This window comes from Eublepharis macularius, chromosome 6 (assembly GCF_028583425.1).
Source record: "Eublepharis macularius isolate TG4126 chromosome 6, MPM_Emac_v1.0, whole genome shotgun sequence".
Classification (NCBI taxonomy): domain Eukaryota; kingdom Metazoa; phylum Chordata; class Lepidosauria; order Squamata; family Eublepharidae; genus Eublepharis; species Eublepharis macularius.
Genome location: NC_072795.1, coordinates 61,320,299 through 61,346,427, shown reverse-complemented (window position 1 = coordinate 61,346,427; position 26,129 = coordinate 61,320,299). Strand labels below are relative to the sequence as shown.

The 26,129-nt window shown below is 39.5% G+C and overlaps 1 protein-coding gene across 1 annotated transcript in view; it reads left to right on the top strand.

Annotated features, from left to right (window-relative positions):
* Window positions 1–26,129, top strand: part of WDR33 (WD repeat domain 33) — a 79,618-nt gene that overhangs the window by 10,385 nt on the left and 43,104 nt on the right. The window contains exons 3-8 of the mRNA XM_054982833.1: window positions 5,410–5,635; window positions 6,505–6,573; window positions 6,932–7,036; window positions 7,378–7,473; window positions 7,920–8,071; window positions 9,748–9,845. Coding sequence (XP_054838808.1) covers window positions 5,432–5,635; window positions 6,505–6,573; window positions 6,932–7,036; window positions 7,378–7,473; window positions 7,920–8,071; window positions 9,748–9,845 — 724 coding nt within the window. The 5' untranslated portion in view covers window positions 5,410–5,431. The remainder of the gene's footprint in view (window positions 1–5,409; window positions 5,636–6,504; window positions 6,574–6,931; window positions 7,037–7,377; window positions 7,474–7,919; window positions 8,072–9,747; window positions 9,846–26,129) is intronic.

Here is a 26,129-nt window from a genome sequence, read left to right as displayed (position 1 = left end):
TCTCAAAGAACCAGAATTCACAACTCCATTACAATTCCAGTTGCCCAAGACTTCAGACTTCTCTGTCAGCTCTCAGAAGATAATACAGTGTAGCTGGAGGTGAGGCTACACAGATTGCCAGCCTTCAAGCCAAAGTCCCACTTCTTTAGAGTCTTGCTCATTTTCAGCTGGCACTTGGAAGTGCTGTTTCTCTCTTTAGTTGCTCAGTTGAATTTGGACCATTGATAACAACAACAGTTTGGACCATTGATGACAGAATTGCAGTAGGAGCTCTCCCGCATCCAGTTAGCCATTTTAGTGTTAGACCCTGGAATATGGTTACTTGGCTACCTTCTGCTATAGGCCAGTCTCTTCCAGACCTTGTTCAGAACCTGTGGTCTAGCTTGTTAGCAATTGAATCCTGACCATATTTACTTGGAAGTAAATTCCAGTATCCAGTAGGACTTGCTTCCAAATATGCATGTTAAGCATTGTAGCTTAAATGTGAGGCAGTTCTTAGCACAACAAATGATCAGCAACCAACTGGCTTTAAAAGGGTAGCATGTGGTGATTTAAGGCCAAGAGCTACATCGCACAAACATTATGTACCCATACAAACAATAAAGGGGAGAAGGAGTCTGAACAAGCTGAGTGTGAGGGTTTAGCAAACATATTCTAACTCAGCATATTTGGATACCTAGTTAAACTTTATAACATTGGAAGTATAAACTTTCAAAAGTCAAAGCTTCCTTCATTAGATCTGATGAAGGGAGCTTTGACTCTCCAGAGCTCATACCCTGGAAACCCAGTTGGTCTTTAAGGTGCTACTGGACCCAAATCTTGCTCTTCCACTACAGACCAACACATTACCCGCCTCAAACATTTAAATAGTGTGTTAGCAAACACAGCATATTAATATGGACAAAACTGGTGACATCTAAAGCTTATACTTGAAAATGTATTTTAAAAAAAATTATGCTGCTTTTCCACTCAGGGTACCTAAAAGGAGGAATAATCAAAATGTTAAAGCATTTTAAAGTATGAGAGAGAGTGTGTGTGTAAAACATTTCAACAAAATAAAAACACAAGCACGGGATATGGTGAACATCTCATTTTCCCCTTCCTCACTATTTTCTTTTTCCCCTTTCCCAGCAATCCCCATAGTCCCACATTTTCTTTCTTCCTTCTCTCCTTCCTATCAACCAACCTTTTATCTGTCCCCCCATTTTCAAATATATTTATTTACTACATTTATTCCATGCCTTTCTCTACAGTGCAGCTTACATCATCCTCTTCTCTCCCATGCAGCTTACATCATCCTCTTCCATTTTGTCTTCACAATAGAACTGTGAGGTAGATTACACTAAGAGTGTGTGATTGGCCTAAGTTCACCCAGCAAGACTCCATGCCAGAGTATGGATTTGAACTTGGTTCTCCCAGTTCCTAGTCTGAAACTCTTAACCACATGCACATGCTAATTCTGTGGGGTGGCTGCTGAGTCTGGGTAGGTCATGCAAATCACATGGTATTGTGTTGCTTGATGGTTGCTGCCAGGCCTGGCCCCAAAGAATCCTCCCTCAGACTCTAAAACAGTAAACAGATTCTAAAGCATTGCAATAAAGGGGCTGCTCCCCACCCCCTTGCTTTTACTGACAAAAACCAAGCCTGGAACGCTGACAAAACTCTTGTGGTTTCTTAGCAATGGCCAATGAGGGCATCAGTTTCTTAAAGCTACAAGTTATCCTTTTATCCTTTGGGGGGGTTGTTAACCCCTAATTTATTGGGGGGAGGGGGCGGTCAGATTTTTCTGCAAGCCTGAGGCATTTCTCAGGTTTGAGAAAGATCTATCTTGTCGTTATGACTCCAGCCTCCAGATTTAAGTATCCACAGTTATGGCCAAGTTAAGAATTAGATATATTGATAGATACATACACATAAACAGGAAGGGAAGGTCACTGAGGGAACGCCAAACAAAACAACAAAGTCTTCACCCGCTAGTGGAAGACTGTGATAGAGGGGGACAAAGGAATCTCCCTGCAGAGGGAATTCTGCAGTTTTGGTGCCGTGACTGAGAAGGCTAGATGATGGTACTACTACTATTTCTTTCTCATTGCAACCCAAGTTGGATTACAAGTATTATTAAAAAAATCTTTCAGTCTGTCAGCAAGCAAAGTAGAAGATATGAGAACTTTTGAATCTTACAACAAAGATTCCTAGTAAAACAGCCTAATGCATTTGGGCTGGAATTGTCGAACAGAGGAAAAACTGTAACAGTGCATGGAAACATATCTTTTTAAGGCAACAACTTAATCAGTGCAGAAAATACTTTATCCCTAATAAATCATCTCCTGAGCTGAACCGTTACCCTACAGCTTTGCTCCTTCTACAAGAATGCTGTCCTGAACAGTTCCGTTTTGCAGGATGCCACCTATCTAAACTCAGGTGGCAGAGGAACCCAAAGCATGGCTTCCATAAATGGCCCTAGTAGTTAGTTGGGTTCATATTGGAGTAGGCAGGCAGTCCTTCAGGTTTGCAAGCCTCAAGTTATATAAGGCTTTAAAGGTTAATACCAGCACCTTGAATTGAACCTGGAAACAAATTGGGAGCCAGTGTAAGTGGAACAAAACTGGAGTGGTATAGTCTGTACGACTCACTTGAGTGAGCATTTGGTCTGCAGCCTTCTGTGCCAATTGTAGCTTCTGAACATTTTTCAAGGGCAGTCTCATACAGAGTGCATTGCAGTAATCTAATCTAGATGTTACTAAAGCATGGCTGCAGCTGGCTCACCAATAAAAAAACTGTTGAAAGGTGCCTCTGACCATCACCACCACATGCTTATACAACCGGAGTCTCAGGTCCAGGAGCACCCCTAAGCTATGGACCTGCTCCTTTAGAGGAAGTGCAGTTCTATCGAGAACAAGAGACTCCTCACTTTCTGGAACAATCCTTATTCCTACCAATAGCATTTTTGTTTTGTTGAGATTAAATTTTAGCCTGTTAACCTTTACCCATTCCAAACTGCCTCTTGGGAACAGTTAATAATTACCACAGCCTCCCTGGAATCTGCTGGAAGTGTGAGATACAGCCAAGTATAATCTGTACATGGATGATAGTCTAGACCGAATCTCTGTGTGACCTCTCCCAGATATCTTCATACGAGTCTTAAAAAGTATGGGGAGGCAAGATGGAACTTTGCAGGATCCTGTAAGCCAGGGCCAAGGGCCAGTCAGTAAGCTCTCAGACCACCTTCTAGAACCTACCTTCCAGGTAGGACTGAAACTACAACAGAACTATGCATTCCAGTTCCAACCCTGAAAGGTGATCCAAAAAGATACTATGAGCTATCAAAAGCCATTTCGAAATGTTGTTTGTGTCTACTGTATGTGCAGGAATTGTCACTATCAAACATTGTATTATATTATCTTAGATATAAATCTTCATACTACCACATACTAAAGCCTTGACTTAAAAAGCATTTTATTCATAGCAAAAGAGCAAATTTTTCTTAGCATTTTTTTTAGTGCTCCCCAGAATTTCCATTTTCTCAGTCGGAAAAAGGAAAATAAGATTGTTTTCAAACCATGTTTTTCCCCTCAAAAATTTGTGTATTTTTCTGGTCCTTCAATCTCTATCAGTAAACAGCTTTCAGTGAAATACAGTGAAATCCATACATTTATTTATTTATTTATTTTATATTTCAATTTATAAACCATCCATCCTCAGGGGCTCTGGGTGGTGAACAAGTTAAAATCAATAAAAACAAGAAAACAACCATTCTAAAATCAACATACAATAAACAATAATGAAATAAAGTAACCAGATACATTAAGGTGCAATGGTGGGGAGAACCCCCCCACCCCAAAGGTGGGAGGCCGACATGGCACCGCCCCCTTCAGCCACCGAACGCCTGGCGGAACAGCTCTGTCTTGCAGGCCGGCAGAACGATTAATATGTCCCGCTGGGCCCGTGTCTCCATTGACAGAGCGTTCCACCAGGCTGGGGCCAGGACTGAAAAGGCCATGGCCCCAGCATCTTAATAGCATCTTAAATTGTTAGTTTAGGACACAGGCCTGTGAGTGAAGCCAGGATTCAAATCTCCCACTATGATCTTGGGCCAGTCATACTTCACACTGTTTCTTCCCAGGTGTCCTCACAGGTTATTGTGAATGTAAAATTGAGGAGGTGAGAACCTTGTGTGCCACCTTATGTTCTTTTGAGGAAGGGATGGATGCAGATATAATAGACCAGCACCAGAGCCTGTTGTGACATAATACAACAGACTCTAGCATTGGGGGCCAGGCCGAGCCAAGCCGCCCATGCTGCAGTGGGCTGACAGACCGCCTCACAGTGGGCCAATGGGCCAGGCAGCCCTGCATCACAGTGGACTGCTGAGCTGGGCAGCCCCACACTGCAGTGGGCTGCCCAGAAGCCCCAAGGTAGTGGGAAGCCCAGGCGGCACAGTACCATGTCTTCCTATCGCTGGACTGGAGCTTCCCAGTCCTCTGAAAGCCCCAAGGCAGTGGGAAGGCCCAGAACCATGGCACCGGGCCTTCCCGTAGCTGCGCTGGGCCTTTCGGAGTCTCTGGAGGCCCAAGGAGACTGTGGGGAGGCAAACTGTTTTGCCTTCTTATCCCCATGTACTGTGCCTGTGCAGTGTTAAGAAGTGAGTCGCCAGCAACACGATTTGCCTTTTATGTTTAAGGATGCATAACTTCTTAATTGGGGGTTGGTCTAGTGAAAAATAATAGGGGGCTGTTCCCTTATGTTTATTTACTTCATTTATACCTGGCCCAGTGGGGACCCAAAGTGGTTTACATCGTTCTCTCTTCCATTTTGCACACTACAGTGTAAACAATCCACTATAGGTTTGCCTCCTTTTCATATTGCTTCTATAGTAGTAAAGTACACAATGCTGCTTTCTGTGCTACTGATAGCTACCATCATAGCTGTGCAGTACTGAAGGGAAAAACTGAAGTTTGAACACTTCAGATAATTGAATTGTTGTGGCAAATACAAGTATGGCCTGTCATTTTAAAAGTTTGGAGGATGTATGGGGACTAGGATATGTATGCATGTGCATTCAGACCAATGTGTAATGAATTAGAGGAGGGAGAAAAGGAGTGGTAGAATGAATGGAAAGAAAGGAAAGTAAATCTGATGGACTGGTGGTGAGAATGATACAAATGACAACAGCATTAAAAGACCAGTTCTGCAGCAGATCACAGCACATTAGTGGAAACTTAAAACAAAAGAAGAAAAGTGAGTTTTTTAGAAATTCTAAAAGGCAGAAATGTTAAGTTGAACTTCCCCTTTGTCCTAAAACAAAGAAGCAAACTTTTGAATACTGCCTTATTTAAGTACAACTATACTACACAGATTTTATTTGTTCAGCGTTTCTAATTTTCTTGCATTTGCTGTCATTTTTTCTAGAGCTTTCAAAGCAAGATTCACCATGGCCACAGAGATTGGCTCGCCACCACGGTTTTTCCATATGCCAAGGTTCCAGCACCAGGCACCTCGGCAGCTGTTCTATAAAAGGCCTGATTTTGCTCAGCAGCAGGCAATGCAACAGCTCACCTTTGATGGGAAACGTATGAGAAAAGCTGTGAATCGAAAAACTATAGATTACAATCCTTCTGTAATCAAATATTTGGAGGTATGCTTATTATAAATAAGCATATTGAGTTATTACTTTAGAGTCCAGAGGTCTACATATGCATTTAACTGTTTCGTCTTGTTCTTCCAAATGTTACTGGTTTAAAAAAATCATGACATTCATTAGACTTTTGAGAAAAATGGTATTCATTGTTTAATGTTAGATTTTAGATTAACTTTGGGGAAAAATAAACCCATGTTCCTAGCTAATAGATATTTTGCTAAATGTTGTGTGGATCCCCTTGGCTCCACCTCCCCCTATTTCTGGGATTGGAAAAAAGTCTCAACTTGAACTGCTAATGCTGGTACTTGCTGTGGGGAAAGTAAGGGAATGCGCTACCAGGTCAGAGCCATTTATTACACACCACATAAATATTTCACAGAAAAAATACCATGGGAAAGAAGAGAAGGGCATGTTTATTTGGGTTTGCTGCAAGAGTAGTGTAGGAGCTTTTCACCTCAGCCTTCTTGAAGCAAGGAAAATGGGAAGACCTGGGAGTATTGTGCTTTGTCTTACAAGTGAAAAGCTAAGACCAGTTTTCACTAATGGGATTAGAAAAATTAATGGGATAGAGCAATATTTAACTGGTCTTTCCTGAAAGCTGTAAGGTAGGGTCTCATTTACTCAAAGCCTAGATCAGGATCAGTGAAAAGTTTTAAAGAGGAAAGAATGAATAGGTCTCTGGGGTCTCTGTATTTCACCTTTGTGCTGCTTGTAAGTAAAAAGTTAACAGATGTTCCTTCCATCCTTTCACATTATCTGGAAAATGAAGTAATTTTTTTGAGGAACGTTATAGGTACATTTGTTTCTTCAAAACTAGCTAGAATTGCATAATTATTAATCAGAAAGGGTTTTTTTCTTCTTTCCAGAACAGAGTATGGCAGAGAGACCAACGAGATATGCGGGCAATTCAGCCTGATGGAGGATATTATAATGATGTGAGTATGCATTTTTTTGTCGAAGTTCAGTGGGCACTTAAGCATACTTTCTGACAGGCTGAAAAATTTAATATAAACTGCAATTCTCCCTTTATCTGTGCAAGATATGGATAGTTAAATTGATCATCTATTTACCCCTTGGTGAACTGAAGTATCTTCAACTTGTGAAACAAGGTGTTTGGATCCAAGCCCTGCTATAGAGTATTTAGAATCAGGATAATGTTTTGTGTGCTTGAGATCCAAAGATACAATGTACAGCCTCCACAAAATTTGGTCTTAATTGTCTTGCTTCTTTGGGAGCAAAGTCCTGCAAATCAATTCATTGTGCATTAATAAAATTACCCTTTTTTTCTTCCAGCTGGTCCCACCTATAGGAATGTTGAACAATCCTATGAATGCTGTAACAACAAAATTCGTCAGGACATCTACCAATAAAGTTAAATGTCCAGTATTCGTTGTTAGGGTAAGTATGGTATTAAAATGTGCATGGTATTGAATATCTCAGTAATAACTTTCCTAAAACTGGTTTTATGTGACCCAGTGCTTTCACTGTATCACTCAAAGTGGTCAGAACATAAATGTGACAGTGCTGAAAGCACTGGGAGGTCATAGGACAAAAGAGAAGACCAGCATGTGTGGGGCAGTGGTGTTTATGATACATCAGAAGGAACATATGGAAGACTGAAGAATTCAGTTATTCTGTAGAAAAATTACAAGTTGTTCATCCCTACATTAAAATCTGCATTTGTGATAGACTAGCAAATTATGCTCTGACAAATTATTAATTCACATTTACTCTTGTAGTGGACTCCTGAAGGGAGGCGCTTGGTCACTGGTGCTTCTAGTGGAGAGTTCACCTTATGGAATGGGCTTACTTTCAACTTTGAAACAATATTACAGGTAAATGTAGACAATAAACCTGGAAATTTGTAGCTGTTTTACTAGTTTCTGCTTTCTGATCATATCAAGAAACTGAGAGGAGTATTGGAAACGAAAATATGTTCAGGCTTTGGACCTCTTGACTTTGGTTGTTGAGGTTTTGAGCAGTTCACTTAGTCTTGTGAATTCTTTTGCCTTTACTATGAAACAGTCCTCCTCACAAAACAATTGGTGTTCATAAAATCCCATTTGTAGACCAATCTCTAATTCATTTCTAAGTAACATAATCCATCATACACCGAAGCTGATAATAGTCTCTGTCAAAAGAATTTGTTGATTTACAGTAGTTAGCATTTTCTTTCTTGATTTTTTTCTACCTTACTGTTCAGAGTTTTTCATTTCAGTGGATAGACTGTACTTGAACCATTTGAATTTGTTAACTAGAAATCTCTTTTTCTGTCTTGCAGGCTCACGACAGCCCAGTAAGGGCTATGACTTGGTCACACAATGATATGTGGATGTTGACAGCAGACCATGGAGGATATGTGAAGTACTGGCAGTCCAACATGAACAACGTCAAGATGTTCCAGGCACATAAGGAGGCGATTAGAGAGGCCAGGTTTATACACAATATACCATTTTCTGTAGTTCCTATTTCCATGATTAGACTGCTCTATAAGTGTATTCTGGATGCAGGCATACATGGGTGCTGTCAGATTCTGGGAAATGTCCTGCATCATATAAGCATATTTTCTTTTGTTTCCACAATTTCATGGATTTGCTGGCATTTCTCTGAAATAGTGTTGTCCCAGTATCTGCCTCTGCAATATGTTAGAGATGTATTTGTCTGCCGCATTTTGCACTGGTATTGGTTTCTTTTATATATGGTTGCAATGTGTATCAGTTATTCTTTTTTATGCTCACTGTGTAAGATGACAATTTCATTCCAAATAAAGAATTCAGTATTTAATAATATAATTGAATAAATATAATCCAGAAATAAAACAGCTGCATAGTTCTCACAACATAAGAAACTAAATAAAGTGAAGAACTGCTTGGCTTGGGGAGGCCAAGAAGTCCAGTAGTGTGAAGGAGCCACACAGATTTCCACATCCAGAAGTCATGCTTAATGTTGAATGGGTTCTTCAGTTACAGAATCTGATGATATGACTTTAGGATATCTTCATGGTTCAGTGTTGAGTCTCCAATTGTGTAATTGTAAATATAAAAATGAAGTGATACTCCCTCGCTAAGATGTATGTGAAGAATGTTAATATTCTTTTAGCAAAGGATGTATATAGAAAAATATTACTTGATTAAAGTGTGCCTGAAGAGGAGCTTCAAATCCGAATTAAACATACAGCAGTGTTTCCTCAGTTTTTGGTCCCACGTATTGGAAAGAAGATTAACTACCACAGAAGCATTTTCCATTCAATTTGCCATTTTCCCTCATGATTCAGGGTTTTCCTGACAAAGCTTTCAAGACGTGTTTTTACTGGTTATATAGGTTTACAGTGTTGTAACTGTGTACTGGATTTCTCCAAACTAAGTTCTTGTCACATATAAAGATCCTGGAGTTTCAGGGGGACTACAGCTGAACAGAAATTTCCTTGGTTCTTCAGTGCATCGAAAAGGAAGTCCATCCATAACTGGAGAAGGTCCAACCAAAGTATAATTATAGCTGCTGTCATATCAACCCTCCATATTTTATGAGGAGCTTCACAACTTCTGAAGCCTCTCCCATGGTGCTTGTATTTCATGGGAATAGCAACTCTTCTTTCATGACCCTTTTTTGGATATGTAGGCCATAATTAATTTTTTAAAATCAACTACTTTTAGCTGCTCCCTACTTTCCCTATGAGTTTTTGCTTCTCTTATTACAAGAAGTCTGTGGATGAAGAAGACTCTAATATGAACTGTCAGGGACTATTATTTCCATACTCTCTTTCAAAACACATACAAGTCTTGATCTTTGTCAATTTCACATTTGTACAGATATTGCAGAGAAGGTGTAGATGTATGCAACCATAGGTGGAACAGGGCAAAGGCGGAGTTCTGCTGAAATGGTCTCCATTTGGTTGGGGAACAAAATGCAGAAATAAGTACGTAACAGAATTCAAATGGACTCGGCTATGCAAACACCTTTGAATGAAGTATAACTTTCCTTGGCAGGATATGTTCAGATGCCTCCATCAATTTATTAACACTTAAGTTAAATTTTGCCCTGTCTGAGAAGTTTAGATAATCTGTTAAAATGCTGACTTCTTTCCCCTGCTGTGTGTCTTCATGTAACAGTTTCTCACCCACGGATAATAAATTTGCTACATGCTCTGATGACGGCACTGTTAGAATCTGGGACTTTCTACGTTGCCATGAGGAGAGAATTCTTCGAGGTATGTGTACAAAAAGTACTCATTGGGATATGTCAAAGGTTGTCAAAAAGGGGAAATTCTTTGTAACTACTTACATTAGCTAAACCCCTCTCCACTTCTGGCATTCCTGCCTTAATTCTTCAAGCAACTCTGTCACAAAGATTTCAGATATTCAGATGTTGATGATTAGTGTTTATGACCTATTTACATTACTTGTAGTATTGGAGCAATGTATTTTCCTACTCCTTAGAACTGATAAACATCTGCGTATGAAGGCAAACCAAATGCCAAGTCTCACATTCTCATTCCAGTATATTACAGCTGCAACAAGTTGGGGTAGAAACACTTACTCAAGCAGAATGGGCTCCCCCTCATAAAGTAATGTTTAAGCTGTTTGTTTTCATTTTTAAAAATACAAGTTAGATTATACATTGTCTTCTATGTTTTTGTTCTGCCCTTCTTCCAAGGAACTCATATATGGTTTTCCATACTACTGTTCTTATATATAGCTTTTCAGCAAGGAAATACTAGTAACCACCACATAAATACATCATACTTTTTGTATCTTGACTTGCCCAATTTGTGCAATCACTATACAAGTTTAGGAGTAATGTCAACATCCATTAATATCTATATATTTTTATCCTACTTTTCTCCAGATGAAGGACTCAGAGTAGCTTAGAAGTAAAAGATACAGAAACAATAAAAATTTAAAAAAGAATAAACAACCCAACAGGGCTTGAATCTGACCTAAAGTAGGTAAGCCATGAGGATGTGCTGGGCTAGTGCTGGTTCTGCCAGCCTCTCTCAGCACAGGACTGCAGGGTTCATACATTTAGTGAAGTCCAAGCTTTTAGTTACCTGCAAAGAAAGAAAGAAAAGAAAAAAAACTGGATCATATGTCCACAGTTACAAACCTTCGCCTAGTGGCATCTCTTGCCACAACTTAGGCAAAATACATCTCCTATGAAGATAGTTCTTAGAACATATTTTTAGACTTAAGAAGAATGTATAAAATAAAGCAAAAAAAGGGTCGTGGCAACACTGTTCTTGTTTTCATAACATCACATTGGAGTAAGCATTGAATTAATTTTCATGGAATTGTATTTGAAATAGAACTCTCAGTCTAGCATTGTAGCCTGATGTGACCTTTTTTAAATACAGAAGGTTCTGAAAAAACTCTCTTGTTTGGGGTTTGATTCTTGATGTTGCTTCACCAAATAGCTTAGCTGCAAAGTACTAAACTTAATGGTTTTGTTTAGGCTTCCTGAAAGTACCTCCCACGTTTATTTTGGACAATAGAAACTGTTTCTGAGCAGTGCTACAGCTACAGACCCTCAACATATTTAAGCTTCTTTATTTTGGCTGGAAAATACTATACACACACTTGATAAAATCCAGGCATTGAGCTGTGGTTTTCTCTCTACTCACCATGCATGCACTGCCTTCATTTAGAGTAAAAAGCTGAAGCAGAGGATATACTTGTGCTACTCAGTTACTATTCTATCAAATAATGCTTTTTTACTTGAAAACTTTGGGGAAGTATACAAAGGAAATTATACAAATGGGTTTCTTTAATTGGCATTTGAGCTTGTATTCATTCTGTTATAAATTGAATTACAAATGGTCTCTAATAGTTAATCTGATGCTTGTTTACTCGGAATTAAACCCGTAACATCACCAAAGCGAATAGGGGTTGTATCTTATTAAAGGTTTTCTACTGGAAACGAATCATTCTCTGCCCAGTAGCTCCTGATGAGCCCTCTGAATTGGTATTGCTGAGAGCTGAAGTAGTTTCAGGCAAGCCAAATAGGCAGTGAGGAGGGGGAGTGAGATTGCCACCCTTTTTTGTCAGTGGAATGTCACTAGCGGCTTTTTTTCAGGGGATACGGAGTTCCGGAACCTCTTGAAAATGGTCACATGGCTGGTGGCCCCGCCCCCTGATCTCCAGACAGAGGGGAGTTGAGATTGACCTCTCTGAGGGCAACCCACTGAGTTCCACCACCTCTTTTCCCAGAAAAAAAGCCCTGGTCACTAGTATTCAACTGTTGGATTAGATGCTTTTCATTTTCTGTTACATGCGATTTCTCTTACTATCTTTTTGACTTCTTAGAAGTTACTTATGTTAGTAGGCTTAAATTCCATCAAGTCATGTTAGATCATACTGATAACTATTTTTGCTTAAGGAAGAAAACTTGTAATAAAAAAATCCCTGGGTTATTGCAGCTGACTCATATTTCAGTTAGGATAGCAGATACATAGATATTGCAACCTTAGGATCCTTTGCTATTGCTAATTTAGGGGTTGATAGACTGATTAACAAAAATATACATCATTTTTGGACATTTTTATCTTGTTGCTGAAACTTACAAATCTTGGTATAGGCATTTAATTCAGAGCATTCAGACCTTTTAAAGACTGTTTAGGAATGTTTATGGGACCACTTTGTTAATGCCTTCAAACATGATCTTCCATCATTCCAACACCTTGAAAAACATATTTTTAACACAGGTGTTATAAGTAAACATATAACTAATTATGGATAACAAGTCTTAGTAGGAGGGAAGACTCAACCAGACACACACACAGCTCTGCTCCATCTAGCTCTCTTTATGTAAATTCAGTGGCCAGTAGTGATGTCCTGTGGCAGACCCATTTTCCAAATACTTTAGCTAATATTTAAGACACTGAAGTTCACCATTGTGCATTTTAGTGTTTATAATCCAAGGTTTTTTTTAATTCCTTCCCTTGCAGAATACAGAATTCTCCAATATTCATTATTAAAAAATTATTCTAAACCTTTTCACATCAACTTTGAAGAACTGTTAACATTATGAAAACAGCTTAGAAAAATCAGTTGTTTCATCTTGCTTATAAATTTGGGAAATCTGCAGAAGTATGCCCCTTGTGTAGGATCTTAAGCAAGCATTTGGATGGGGGATTATGTCAATGCTCCCTTACCAGTGCAGCACTCTGTGCTACATCTCACACCATTTGCTATGGGGCAGCTTTATGAGGGGGCACAGGGAAAAGAAGAGAAGGTGGCAAAGATCTCTTCCACAAAATTGCTTTCCAGTATATGAATCTCTTATTGCTGTTGACTTAAAGCAGCGGTCTTCAAACTGTATACTGGAAATGTTGGAGTTTCTCAATTCAAAGATCAGTAGTAGTAGACAAACTTTCATGAAAGATAGCTTATCTGCTACTAGCTCCTCATCTTCCCCATCTTTCTCCCCATCTTCCCCCCATCCTCAGTGATTGAGGATGAAGTTTTCAATTTATATGGGGTAAGGCCCCAAAGGCCTTGCCAGCACCTTGCATGAACTGAATTTGTGCATTAGTACGCTTCTCAGAATTCTCTGCCACGTGCATTGGCCTCTCAGGAAACCAGCTGGTATGAGATGAGTTTCTTGAAGCTAAAAAAACTTGAAAATCATTGACAAGTTGTCTAGGGTAACATTCTTGAAAGTGGAGTGTGGCTTAAAGTCATGAACTTGTTTTGCATGCAGAAGGTCCCGGGTTCAGTTCATTATATCTTCAGCTAAAGGCAATCAGATAACAGGTGTTAGTACAGACATTTATCTAGCTGAGAGCATGTGGAGTTTGTTTCCAGTAAACAATACTGAGCTGGAAGGACTGATGATCAGACTTGGTATAAGACCTGAAAAATACTTCCTGCAAGGCCTATATTTGAAGAATCATAAATTGCACAAATCATATTGAGATATGGAATGATATTCCTATCATTTGTGCCCTCTGTATGATGTTTTACCCAGAGAACTTAGAAAAAAGTAAATATGAGAATCCTTGAATTCTTAGTCTCATTCTGTCTGCAGCTGATATGAATTCTGAGACACTCTCTTAAATATGTAACCTAGCAACACACATTATTTTTGCTTTTAGTGTTATCCGAACTCTGAAATGCTATTCAGTGAAATTGTTCTGAGTGGGTAATAATTTTGAAACGTGGGCTGTCTTCAACATAAAATATAATTTCTGTGCTCCTGTTTTTTAGTTAAAAATCGCCTGTGCTTGGCATGACTCAAGGGCTGTTAGTTTGAATTTGAGGTGAAAAATTCTCTCAACTTCCAGAGCAGAGGATGAGCATGGAGCATTATAGGCTACCGGTAGCAAATTGGCCACATCAGTTGACTGGAGAACACAGAGAATTGTCAATTGAAAAAAGAATTTCCTCTGATATAATAGGGTGCCAAGCAACCTTGAGTAGGTCTTCTGCCTGGTGTTAAGGAATCATTTTGTGGCTCCAGTTCTTTGGCTAGGTACCACCCTGCATCCAATTTGCCCTTTTAAGGAATCATGAAACAAACTTCACAACTTCAGTCTGTGGAATATTTGAACTGTTTCTGAGCTGGGCATGATACTGATTTGATGTGTAGCCGTAGCCTACATTTGAAAGTTGAGGCAGCAGGTTGTGACCAGTTTAACATATAGCATTGTTCTGTGCATTTGAACCTATTGATGAGATAATGATGTGACTGCTGAACCAGGACTGTGCTTCAGAAGTAGTTCTTGTCTCTGGTAGGAAATTTGCAGAGTGGTGATGGAAAATATAATTTTGTTGGGATCTTTTGAATGGAATCGGAACCCTCTTTTCTTAGCCACTCAAGCTTACAGTCTTGAGTACTACTTAATTCCCAGGAATGAAAGAGCAGTTGCCGTTGCCCTCCCCCAAGCTTTTCCTTTTAAACTTTGGTTCTGACAGCTTATGTCTCAACCGTAGGAGGCCACATGATCCCTAGAAATCCTTTTTCAGCCTTGAAGAGGCTGCAGTGAGAAGTGGATGCATAAAAGACCTGGCTGCTATTTTTGATGCCTGGCTTCCAGGATGGATACTGTTTGAAGATTTTTATCATGGTAATTGAGTTCTGAAGTCTCATTATTTGCCTATAAACTCTCATTAACAATTTCCTCAGCTGCAGTGATGTCCTGGAATGTTCACAAACATTCTTACTGTGAACAAAGAACTGGGGTGGAGGGCTTGTACTGGAAAAGGGATGTAGAGTGGTAAGGAGATTACATTTTCATAATACCCCTCTGCTTCCACAAGTGTTTGTGTCTCTTCAGTCTGGTTATTTTCTGTTATCTCTTTAATCTTGGCTACTAAAAACCACTTTGAAGTGTCTTGTCCGGCATCTGCAAGATGTTCAGTCTTGGGCTTTAGTGAGTCTCAGTGGAACAGAATTCCATAATTGAGGCTTAGCACCGAGTGTGCTTCTCTGTGTTTCCTTGCACACTTGGTTGGATGCATAAATAATGTACTTATGAGTATTCAGGTAGACCTTGAAGGGCATGGTGAAACATGTGAGGGGAGTCTTAGATCTCTTGGGACCAGGCCAGTTAGGATTTATCTATAAGAATCCACACCCTGAATTAAGCTTGGAAGATAATTTGTAGCAAATGCAGACACTGGGAGTGCTGCTGTCACATAGGTTCGGCCTACCCTTTCAGAAATCTGATTGCAACTATCTATACCAGCTGAAGTCTCTGGCCAGCGATTAAAGGTAACCCCACATATAGAGCCAGTTTGGTGTAGTGGTTAAGAGCACGGGACTCTAATCTGGAGAGCCGGGTTTGATTCCCCACTCCTCCACTTGAAGCCAGCTGGGTGACCTTGGGTCAGTCACAGCTCTCTCAGAGCTCTCTCAGCCTTACCCACCTCACAGGGTGATTGTCGTGAGGATAATAATAACACACTGTAAACCGCTCTGAGTGGGTGTTAAGTTGTCCTGAAGGGCGGTATATAAATCAAATGTTATTATATAAATCTATTATTATTATTATTATTATTATTATTATTATTATTATTAGTGCATTAAATTAGTCTAGCCCTTGAAGTTACATACATATAAATTAGAGTTGGTAAATCTATATGTTGGGTATGCCATAGTGTTTTCACCATGTAAAGACAGTGTTGTGTAGTGGTTACAGTGTCAGATAGGATGTGGGAGATCCAGGTTCAGATCTTCACTCTGCCATAGAAGTTGGGTGACTTTGGGTCACACATTCTCAGTCTGACTTACCTCACAGGGTGGTTCTGAAGATAAAACGGAAGAGAGGAATTCAGTAAATACACATTGAAAGCCCCGTGGCACAGAGTAGTAAGCTGCAGTACTGCAGTCCAAGCTTTGCTCATGACCTGAGTTCGATCCTGGTAGAAGCCGAGTTCAGGTATCTGGCTCAAGGTTGACTCAGTCTTCCATCCTTCCGAGGTCGGTAAAATGAGTATCCAGTTTCCTGGGGGTAAAGTGTAGATAACTGGGGAAGGCAATGGCAAGCCACCCTGTAAAAAGTCTGCCAAGAAAACGTCATGATGCAACATCCCCCCATGGGTCAGTAATGACTCGGTTCTTGCACAGGGGACTACCTTTACCTTACCTAAATACACGTTGAAAGACTAGAAGCATATCGACAAAATTAGGAAAAATCCCATAAGAATACAACCAATAAATCACCATAAGACGTGTCCCAAAACCCAGCCAATTTGCAAGGTCTGCCACATCATCAAGTCTCAGTTTTAGTCCACAGTCAAACACTGGAAGAGAGCAGAGACAATTAGACCCAGGGCAGGTGAAAGAAGATGAGAGTAAGATCTGGGTATTATCAACATACTAATTCCATCAAATGCCATGCCACTGTGTGATCTTACCCAGCATCTTAATATATATACCGAGTAGGAAAGAAGGCAAAATGGCACCATGAGGAATCCCACACAGAACATTCTAAAGTGATAAAGGTCCATAACCATCCTACAGTATCATCCTATTAAGAATTTGAAAGTATATGGGGGTTTGGCGTAGGGGTGTGCGCTTCAGGAATCTGATTCGGGTAAAATACCCAAATCGAACCCGATCCAGAAAGCTTTGGGGTTTCCGATTCAGAAACTCAAAACATTAAGCTTCGGGTCAATTTAAATGCCCGTTTCCCTGCATTTAAACCCCTGAATCAGTTGCTTGTCGGGGGCTTCCCCAACAGGCGGCTGAGTACCGGTGCCGCTGTCGGGGCCAGGGAACTCCTTGGCCCCATCATCAGCGGGCAAAGGAGGAGGCGGGAATGCAGGCATAAGCCTGGACGTCCCCGCTGGGTGCTCCATTTGCCCGCCGGTCTCGGGGCCGAGGAACTCCTCGGCCCCAACACTGGCAGGCGAAGGAGGTGGTGGGGATGCAGGCATAAGCTTGCAAGTCCCCACCGGGCACTCTTTTCGCCCGCCCATCTCGGGGCCGAGGAACTCCTCGGCCCCAACGCCGGCAGGTGAAGGAGGTGGTGGGGATGCAGGCATAAGCCTGCATCTCAGCAGAGCAAAGGTAAGTGGGGGGGGGCTGAGTGTTGTGTGGTTTTTAAAGGGCCCTGCTGCTTGCAAGGGGCAGGACAGGGCCCTTTAAACTATCAGCTGGCAGGTAGCAGGGGGGAATTTCCCCCGCCACCTGCCAGCTGATAGGGAGGGGGGCTGTGGGGGGGTTTCACTTTGGAATGCTCCAAATCTTTACAGAGCATTCTGAAGTGATTAAAATGCCCGAATCCGAAGTGGCTTGCCACTTCGGATTTTGGGTATTTCAGGAAATCCGAATATTTTCAGCGTGCACACCCCTGGTTTGGAGTGTGTGTTGTGTGTATATGTTATCTATTTTCCATGAATAAGAGCAATTTGCTCAAAATTCAATGGAAGCTAGAATTGCTTCAGTAGATCTCTGTATACCATAGGAGTGACCTGTTAATAGTTTACCCTGTACAGCTGTTTTGGAATGTAAAAACATTCGAGTGGTTAATTTGGAAGCCATTTGCATGACTTCATGGTTGGCATAAAAAATGTAATGGTTATCAAAGCACAAGTTAATCAGAATCCAGTCCAGTTCAAGAACATTTAAAAATCGCTGAACTATATCTTGTGCATATAAATTAGTTCTTTTAAATTCTTCTAGGCATAAGATTATTCATTCTCTCTTGAGTGTTACATTTGTTGTTAGACTAATTGTAAAGACCATGAGAGAGAGAGAGAGAGAGAGAGAGAGAGAGAGAGAGAGAGAGAGTAGTATGTGAATGAAAATTGATTGAAATGAATTTTTGATGCAATGCTAGTTATAATTATCACAAAATGGGGACATTTATACCTGTCACCTGATCAAAGAAATCTTAGTGGATTAATTGTATAACCTTTAATCGATTAATTGATAAGATTTGCATGTGAAAAGGGCATGATTCTGAAGGAAGATATACCCCAGCTTCTTTGTTTAGATGATGTGTCATATTCCTGGTAACTAGGTTTTCTAAAAGTACTTTTATTAAAAATAAGTTTTTAAAAACTCTGCTTGGTCATTCTGGGGCATTTTAAAAAATTTATCCAACTGGCCTACCATTCCAGTCCTAGAAATTTGGCACTCCATAGCTGCTAATACCATTTATGGGGGAATAAACTGTATTTTAAAACCTTGACATTAACAGGTGAAGTTATTTTCGCAGTTAGAATAAAGATATTATCTTCAGCTACAACTAGCACATTTCATACAGAGAGAACTAAAGTTCTTAGTAAAACTTTATCTTGTTGAATTACTTATTTTGGTCTAAAGAAAAGAGATTATTTTGATTCCTGTTGTACTGGCAGCGGTGGTAACAGTCTGTGGTCTTTTCTGCATTGGGCTTTTTCATCAGTTCTGGTTCCATACTGCATCGATTTCTCACCAGAGTTCTGCACGAGCAATCAAAATACCCCTATTTAGTCTCCAGACTGCTTCCCAGAATTTTTTGCATTCTGCATCGAGAAAGGTTGCATCTGCTGCAGAATCTTTCCCCAGCTTTTCTGCGGCTTTTCTCCCTTCACACATACCTCAATTTTTTTCCCCAGGGAAGTCAAACAGGGCTCTTTTGAAGTGCAGAATGCTTTCTTCGGTGTGAGGCCTGGCCCTGGCCTTGCCTTTCACCCTCCCCTTTATTTCCTTGCATCCTGATCAGTTCAACTGCAACTAATCTAGTTTTTTTCTGATTTAAAACAAAAATTAAATAGCAATGCTGGTGCCTTGAAGAAAAAAACCTTGCAGCTGCTGGGGCAGGGGCGGGGAGGAGAACACTACAATATACAAAACACAAAAACTCTGCAGAGAGCCCATAATTCCACTTGATATTTTAAAGCTTTCTTCTGCGTTTCTTATAATTTTTAGTCCATTCTTTTTTGGCAGTTAAAAAAAATTAAACAGCAACATTGCAATCTTGGGGCTATTAAAAAACTGATGAGTTCTCAGTCAGTCAACTGACAAAAGTGATGTATTCTTCAGAAAGCCCGCAGCAGAAACGGGCCGTCTTCTAGTGCAGAAATAATAAACAGACACCACTTCAGTTCAAAAGTGTTGAAGCAGTAGGGGGCCAGAAACAATGAATAAAGCAGATCTGATCCTCGTGGGGCAAATACACAGAAAATCGAGTATAAAGTTCACCATGTGGAAGAGGCCATTGTCAGATGAAAAGTTAAAGTAAAAAAACTTCATCAAGACAACTAAGAATTGTTGCTATTAAAATAAATGCTAGATCTTTAAAAAGAAGAAAAGTTAACTAAATATAGATAATAGTCATGGTGGTGAGATTAAGAAGCAGATGGAAGGCCCCTCCATTGCCACTGTCTGAACTGTTCCAAATATCGTAACACACTATCTTTGTGGAGAAGAAATGGAATTGGGCCTGAAGAATGATAGGAAGCGGGAACAATCAGTGAGGAAGTTGGAAAGCTTGCAAAAGAGCATCTGTTAAGGTAGTAGGCCAAGGAAACCAGCAGTGCCAGTGACCTGGGAAAAATGGAGCAGAAAAGAGTGGTCCACAAGGATAAAAGCCAAAAGGAGGGATCTGAGAAGTGATTATATTTGGCCTTATGTCTCTAATGTGTTGAAAGCATTTACATTAAAAGTAGAACAGTGAACAATTATATAGAACAGTGGTTTCTAGGCTATTTTGGGTAGTCTTGGCATTCCTTGGAAGATTGTTGGGATTATTCAATGAGATTATCAGAAATTTGCGCAAACATCCCTGAGAAACAGCTTCCAGTATCTTTCCCTTCAATGTGCAACAACAGAAGGCTCAGAAGGCCTCACTGATTAGTCTATATGAAACAAGTGTGTGTTCTAGAACATGCTGCAACATACGGAACATGTTAGATTTCTTTGGCAGACCTGTCAGTGCAGAAAAGGATCTTAAGGCAGAAAACGATTGCTGTATTATTAAAGTAGGGTATACAGTGAAAATTTTGTACCAAAGAAGGCTGAGCTTTGTACCACTTTCCAAGAAAACTAAACTTTTCCAAAAATGCCCTCAATTTCTGTGTATACAAATAAAATAAATGTGGATATGCAGCAACAACATACTTTATTCTACATACTTTATTCTTAATTCCGCAGTGTGGAATTAATAATTTTTAAACGTTCAGTTTTCAAGGAGGAAAATAAATGTCTAGAGAAGTATGCATATTGCAATCTGTCTTTTGTATATGCTACACAACAGTTTTAAAGCAACTCTTACTAATAGTTATAAACATTGCTCTGAAAATTAACTTGCTCAAAATTCACTGCCAGTTTCCACATTTTGTGCTATATGATATATTTTGTATGAAAAAACCAAGAAGCTGTAAGCCCTCTCTACCCTGCTTCATTTTTTATTGTACACAGTAGATAGAGCTGTTCAGGATCACCCTTAGTGGCTGATGATTACTCCTTCACCATACTCATTTCTGTGCCATGTTTGGTGTTTTCTATTTGATTGCATTCCAGCACAAGAAATAAATGTGGTGCTGTAATGACTCCTCTGTAAACTTGAAAGTCTGTTTATAGTTCCATTAACATTCTTCAAAGGGTTATCTGAAATTGAGAAGTCTTACAGTAATTAGGATGCATAGTGATTTCTTTGAAGAACTGAACTCTGTTTAATATTTTGGTTTGATTAATTTTTTTAAAAATCGTGAATGTTGGTCATCTTTCACTTTTAAAATCACAAATAGATTCTCCTTTGCTCCAGAGTTTTTTTAAAATCCCTTTTATTGGCAGGGCTCAGTAGTCTGTGGTTGCACATCCTGGACAATCTGTAGTTCTTGTTTTTCTGCAACGTTGGTTAATTGGGGCTTTGTAGTCTAATCGTTATTGGAGGTGTCTAGATTCTGGGACTATTAGTTTATTTCATTACATTTGGAATGAAATTGAATACTAACATGAATACAACCTTCTCTCTGCCTGGAGAATTGTATCTTCTTTTCTAATATATATCATTCAAGAAGTTTTCATCCATGGCAGAAAAGCTGAAGTCCTTAAGTGCTCCATTGTATATTTTACTAGACCAATTTTGCTAATGCCTCAGAACTAGCTTTCTACATTGATAATGAATCATGGAATTATATCTGCTGAAACTCATAGTTGCTCTGCAACTAAATGTGCAGCACCAATGTATTCTTTGTGCATCTCAGTTAACTCAAGCCAAGAGCCATTATTTTCCCTGATTCTTTCCCCATTGATTACAGCAGGCAATCCTGAGTCCACAATACATCCTCTCTACACCAGTAGGTTCTGTAAAATGTATTTTGTACTTCATGCCATGTGTGTCCCTCAGCCCTCCTTCCTTTTGTGGGGAGAGTGTAGGTTCTTCTAAGAATGCTGAGAATCCCATCTGTTATTTTTAATATTTTATTCAGCCCTTCATGGTTGCAGAGGCAATTACAAACAAGTTCTTCGCCATGCAGTAGACTCTCATCATCAGAATTGATGAGCCTCATTGTACTTTGTTTCTCAGTGTCTTGAAATGACAAACCACAGATTTCATTTCGTTCTGTTTTTTCCTGTGTGAGAAACAAGTGCAATCAAGTATAAAAGATTCATAGTTTGAGTCATCTTCTAATTTCTCATAATTTTTGCATAACAGTTTCATTAGGCTTGCCTGTCTAAGAATATAAAAAGAGCCCTTCGAGATCAGATCCAGTGGTCCATTTAGTCCAACATCCTATCTCACACAGTGGCCAAACAATAATTCTTGAAGGCCAAAAACAGGGTATATAGAGATTGAGGTCTTTTTCTGATGCTGCCTGCTGGCACTGGCAATCAGAGATTTATTGCCTCTGATTGTGGGTGTTCCCTTTAGTCACCATGGCTAGTAGCCACTGATAGACCTTTCCTCCACAAATCTGTCTAATGATCCCCTTTTAAAACCATCTGTGCCTGTGACTACCACTACATCCTCCAGCAGCAAATTATGCAAATTAATCACTTGCTGTGTAAAGAAGTATTTCCTTTTGTCTGTCCTGAGTCTACTGTCCATCAGCTTTACTGGATGCCTTCAAGTTACAGTATTTTGAGAGAGGAGAAAAAGTTCTCTGTGTCCACTCTCTCTACCCATGCATAATTTTATAAACCTTTATCATGACTCCCCCCCCCCATGTCATCTGTTTTCTAAACTGAAAAAGCCAAAACTCTTCAGTCTTTCATCATAGGAAGGGTGCTCCAACCCCTTAATCATCTTGGTTGAACTGTTTGGTACTTTTTTCCCAATTCTGCAGTGTTATTTTTGAGATACAGTGTCTAGAACTTCACATAGTTTTCCAAAGTATACTTTGTGTCATAATTCCAGAATGATCAAACAGCAAAGCAAGAATGGTTTTTCCTGGACCAAGCAAGTTTAACTCATGTAGCCCATAAATATATATTCAGGAAAACTACACGTCTTTGTGCCATAGTCAATTGAAGAGGTTACAGATGAAATTCCAAATGAGCTTGCGGCATAGCTCTATACAGGGGCATTACAATATTGGCAATTTTATTTTCAGTCCATTGCTTAATAATCCCTGGTATGGAGTTTGCCTTTTTCATGCTTGCTGCAAACAGAATCAATGTTTACATTGAACTACTCATTGCAACCCCATAGAATTTCTCATTCTCCACCAGCTCAGACTCCATCAGCATATATTTAAAGTTAGGAACTTTTGTTCCAATATACATCACCTTACACTTATGTTGAACTTCATTTGCCACTCTGTGGTCCACTAATCCAATTTAGAGAAATGCTCCTAGAGCTCTTTGCAATCCATCTTGTTTTTCACCATCCTGAACAATTTGGTATCATTCTCAGACTTGACTGCTACACTAAGAGCTGCAGTTCCAGGTACAAGTTTTTCATGGGATTGAAGTCCTTATGCCTGAAATTCAAGGCATCTTGTAGTAGTGCGACATTTCACTAAGAAAAATAACATTGGTGATGTCATACTCTATATCCATCTCAAGAATAGCTCAGATCACATCATTGCTAAAAGTTTAAACTAATTTAAATGTCCTGTATTTCTACTTAAGCCATGGCAAGTTTTGTTTATTGCATTTGTGTTCTTAACAATCTGTCTGCAAAAAAATTCAGTTAACCCTGAAGCTGTTGATTGTTTCACTGGTATTTAATTTACAGAATAACTTTTATGATAAAAAGTATTTTATCCAGTACTGCTGAACATACATCTCAATGGTTTAAAGCATAAATGGTGTAGTTATTGGTTGTTCACTTATTGATAATGTATATCCCTTGGACATGTTTTGTATCCTGGGCTTTCCTTCAAACTGAATGACTGAGAGATGTGTGGTGATTTTAAGTAAGCCTGTGTTATTCCATAACATTTTATGTTGCCTTATCCCCCTTTTACAAGAGAAGAGTACTGTGTGCCTACTAAATGGAAACTGTGATCTGTAGGCTACATCTGGATAAGTCTTGTTTTAAAACATTTACAATATTACAATTACTATATCCTTGACTTCTTATCAGGGATGCAGAGTGGAATGTCTGTGGTCTCTCTGCAGTTGTGACTGTAGATGAAGGTATGTTTGTTTTCATAGGAATGTAATTAGTGATAATTGTAAATGCATTGGGTTGCACCTCTTCACCTCTTTTATGTTCTCTCTGAAACAGTAATGTTTTTGAAGTGCAAACTTTGTTCATGATTTACATGGTTTGCTGTGAATTAGAAGAAATGCCACCAAGGGGAAGGAGGTTGTTGATTAAATGAGTTGAGGATATGAGGAACAGTTTCATAATCACTAACATGCCTATACCAATTATCAAAGCTTGCAATACCTTTGTTTTAGGTGCATTCATAATTATTAGGAATTATTTGCAGATAAATGTTTATCATGACTTGGATCCAGCAGAGGAATTTCTACAAACAGAGCTTGAAGCCAGCTTGGCATAGAGAGCCAGAGTGATGTAGTTATTAGATTATCTGACTAAGATCTGGAAGACCAAGGTTTGAATCCCCACTCTGCCGTGGAAGCTTGCTGGGTTACCTTGGGCTGGTCACACACTCTCAGCCTAACCTGCTTCATTGGGCTATTGTGAGGATAAAACGGAGGAGATGAAAACCATGTAAGCTCCTATGGATCACTATTGGGGAGAAAGGTGGGGGGTATATATGAAATAAAATCACGTTTTCACCAATTTCCTCCCTATTCCTGCCGCCGACTACTCCCCTCCTCAGTGCTTTTCCTGAGGGTCCTGTTTCCCCCAGGAACAGTATTTCGGGGGGGATTTTAGGCCACATCAGGAAGAAGGAAACAGGGAAGATCTGCTTTCCACTGGACCCAAGCCAGTGTCGAGAGAACCTTCCAGCCATATTGCTCAAACTACTTCACAACACAAAGCAAGAATTAGGATCATGTTTGATGTTTGTTTCTGCTCTAATGTTTTGATATGTATCTATTTACAATTTTCTACTCCCAAGGAGTATTGTATTTGACAAAACGATAAAATTCTAAAGTAATCATACAATTAGAAAGGGAAATTGTACAGATAAGAGAGAAGTGATTAATGGAATGCATATATTTCTTCCAGTTGCCTGATTTCTCTTGAGAAACGTCATGTGAAATCATTGTGAATATATGAAGTGCAGTCCAGAAAGTTAGTTGTGACTAAGGATCATTTGATTTAGTCAGATCATAATAGACTAGTCCTATACATGTTTATTCTGAAGTAAGTCCCAACAAAATCCCAGCTTCATTCTCTTTAACATTGGCTACCCATAAGCACTTTTGAAAGGATGAAAAAAATTACAGTGTTGCTGAAAGATGCTGAAACTTAAGAACTCTTCATGTAAAGGGGATTCCAACATTGTGTCATAGCTACTGATAACACCTCTTTAAATGCCCTTTCACACATTTGACTTGGGTGATACAATCAAAGGTGGCGATATTGGTTAATTTTTGAGATGATTTTTAAGATGAGAATGAACATAGAAACAAAGGCATTAAGGCCTTTATAATCTTAAACTAGCATGCTGAATTGTATCTGATAGAAGATAATGTCCAGCAACACAATCTCATGAGAAGGTAGGACACTTTATTCTGCAGCAGTCATGCCCTTTAAATGATCATAGAGGGCAGTTCGAAATGGATCACTCATTGCAATTGTTTAATAGTCACAATAAAGTAAGGAAGCTAGTTAACAATTTTTCCAAAGAAGGTTGGCAGAATTTTTCCAAGGGTCTGTCGTTATCTTCTAAGAGACATGATTGGTAGGATCATGGATTAGTTCTCCATGGCTAATGCTCATCTGCAAAGATTATCAAAAAGCATAACTTCTCTCTCTTTTGTGACAAGCACCACTCTATCTGAAAATAAAAGTTTAGATCCAAAGATGCTGCTATGTGAGCAAAAGGGACGATCCAGAGCTAGATGCCACACACCCTGCCAGGCCCACAAAGGCACCCTGGCTGGAGAGTCCCCAACCCTCTGAAGCCAGTTTGTCAGTTGGCATGAGTGGGGATCTGCAGCCTACTTTAAGCGAGTGGAAGTGTCTGCAACACAAGCAGAAGGCGCTATCTTTGCATCCAAGTCATATTTGGGTTATGTCAATTAGAGTTCAATTAAAGTTTAGTGTTTTCGAATCTATAACCTGAGATAAGTTGCACAGCTTCATGGGCATGGTATTTAGTCTGCTTCCACAAGAATATCTAAGAAGAACGTTTTACTTGTAATGAACATTTTGGTGAGTATAATGTTCAGTGCTTCCTTGAACTTGGGAAATAGCAATTTTTAATTTCAAATTATGATTCTTCAACACAGTGACTAAGTTTGACAATGAAATCCTATGCAGAGTTACTCCAATCTAAGCCCACTGAAATCAATGTGCTTAGAGTGGAGTAACTCTGCTTAGGATTTCACTGAGAGAGAACTATTTTATGAGTCTCTGACTATGAAGAGATGTACTGTTCAATGTTACTGTTTAATAATTCCCACCTTTGCTATATAGAAATGTAGCATCCATTTTCTATACTAGTAGCATGGCCTATCCCACATTAGA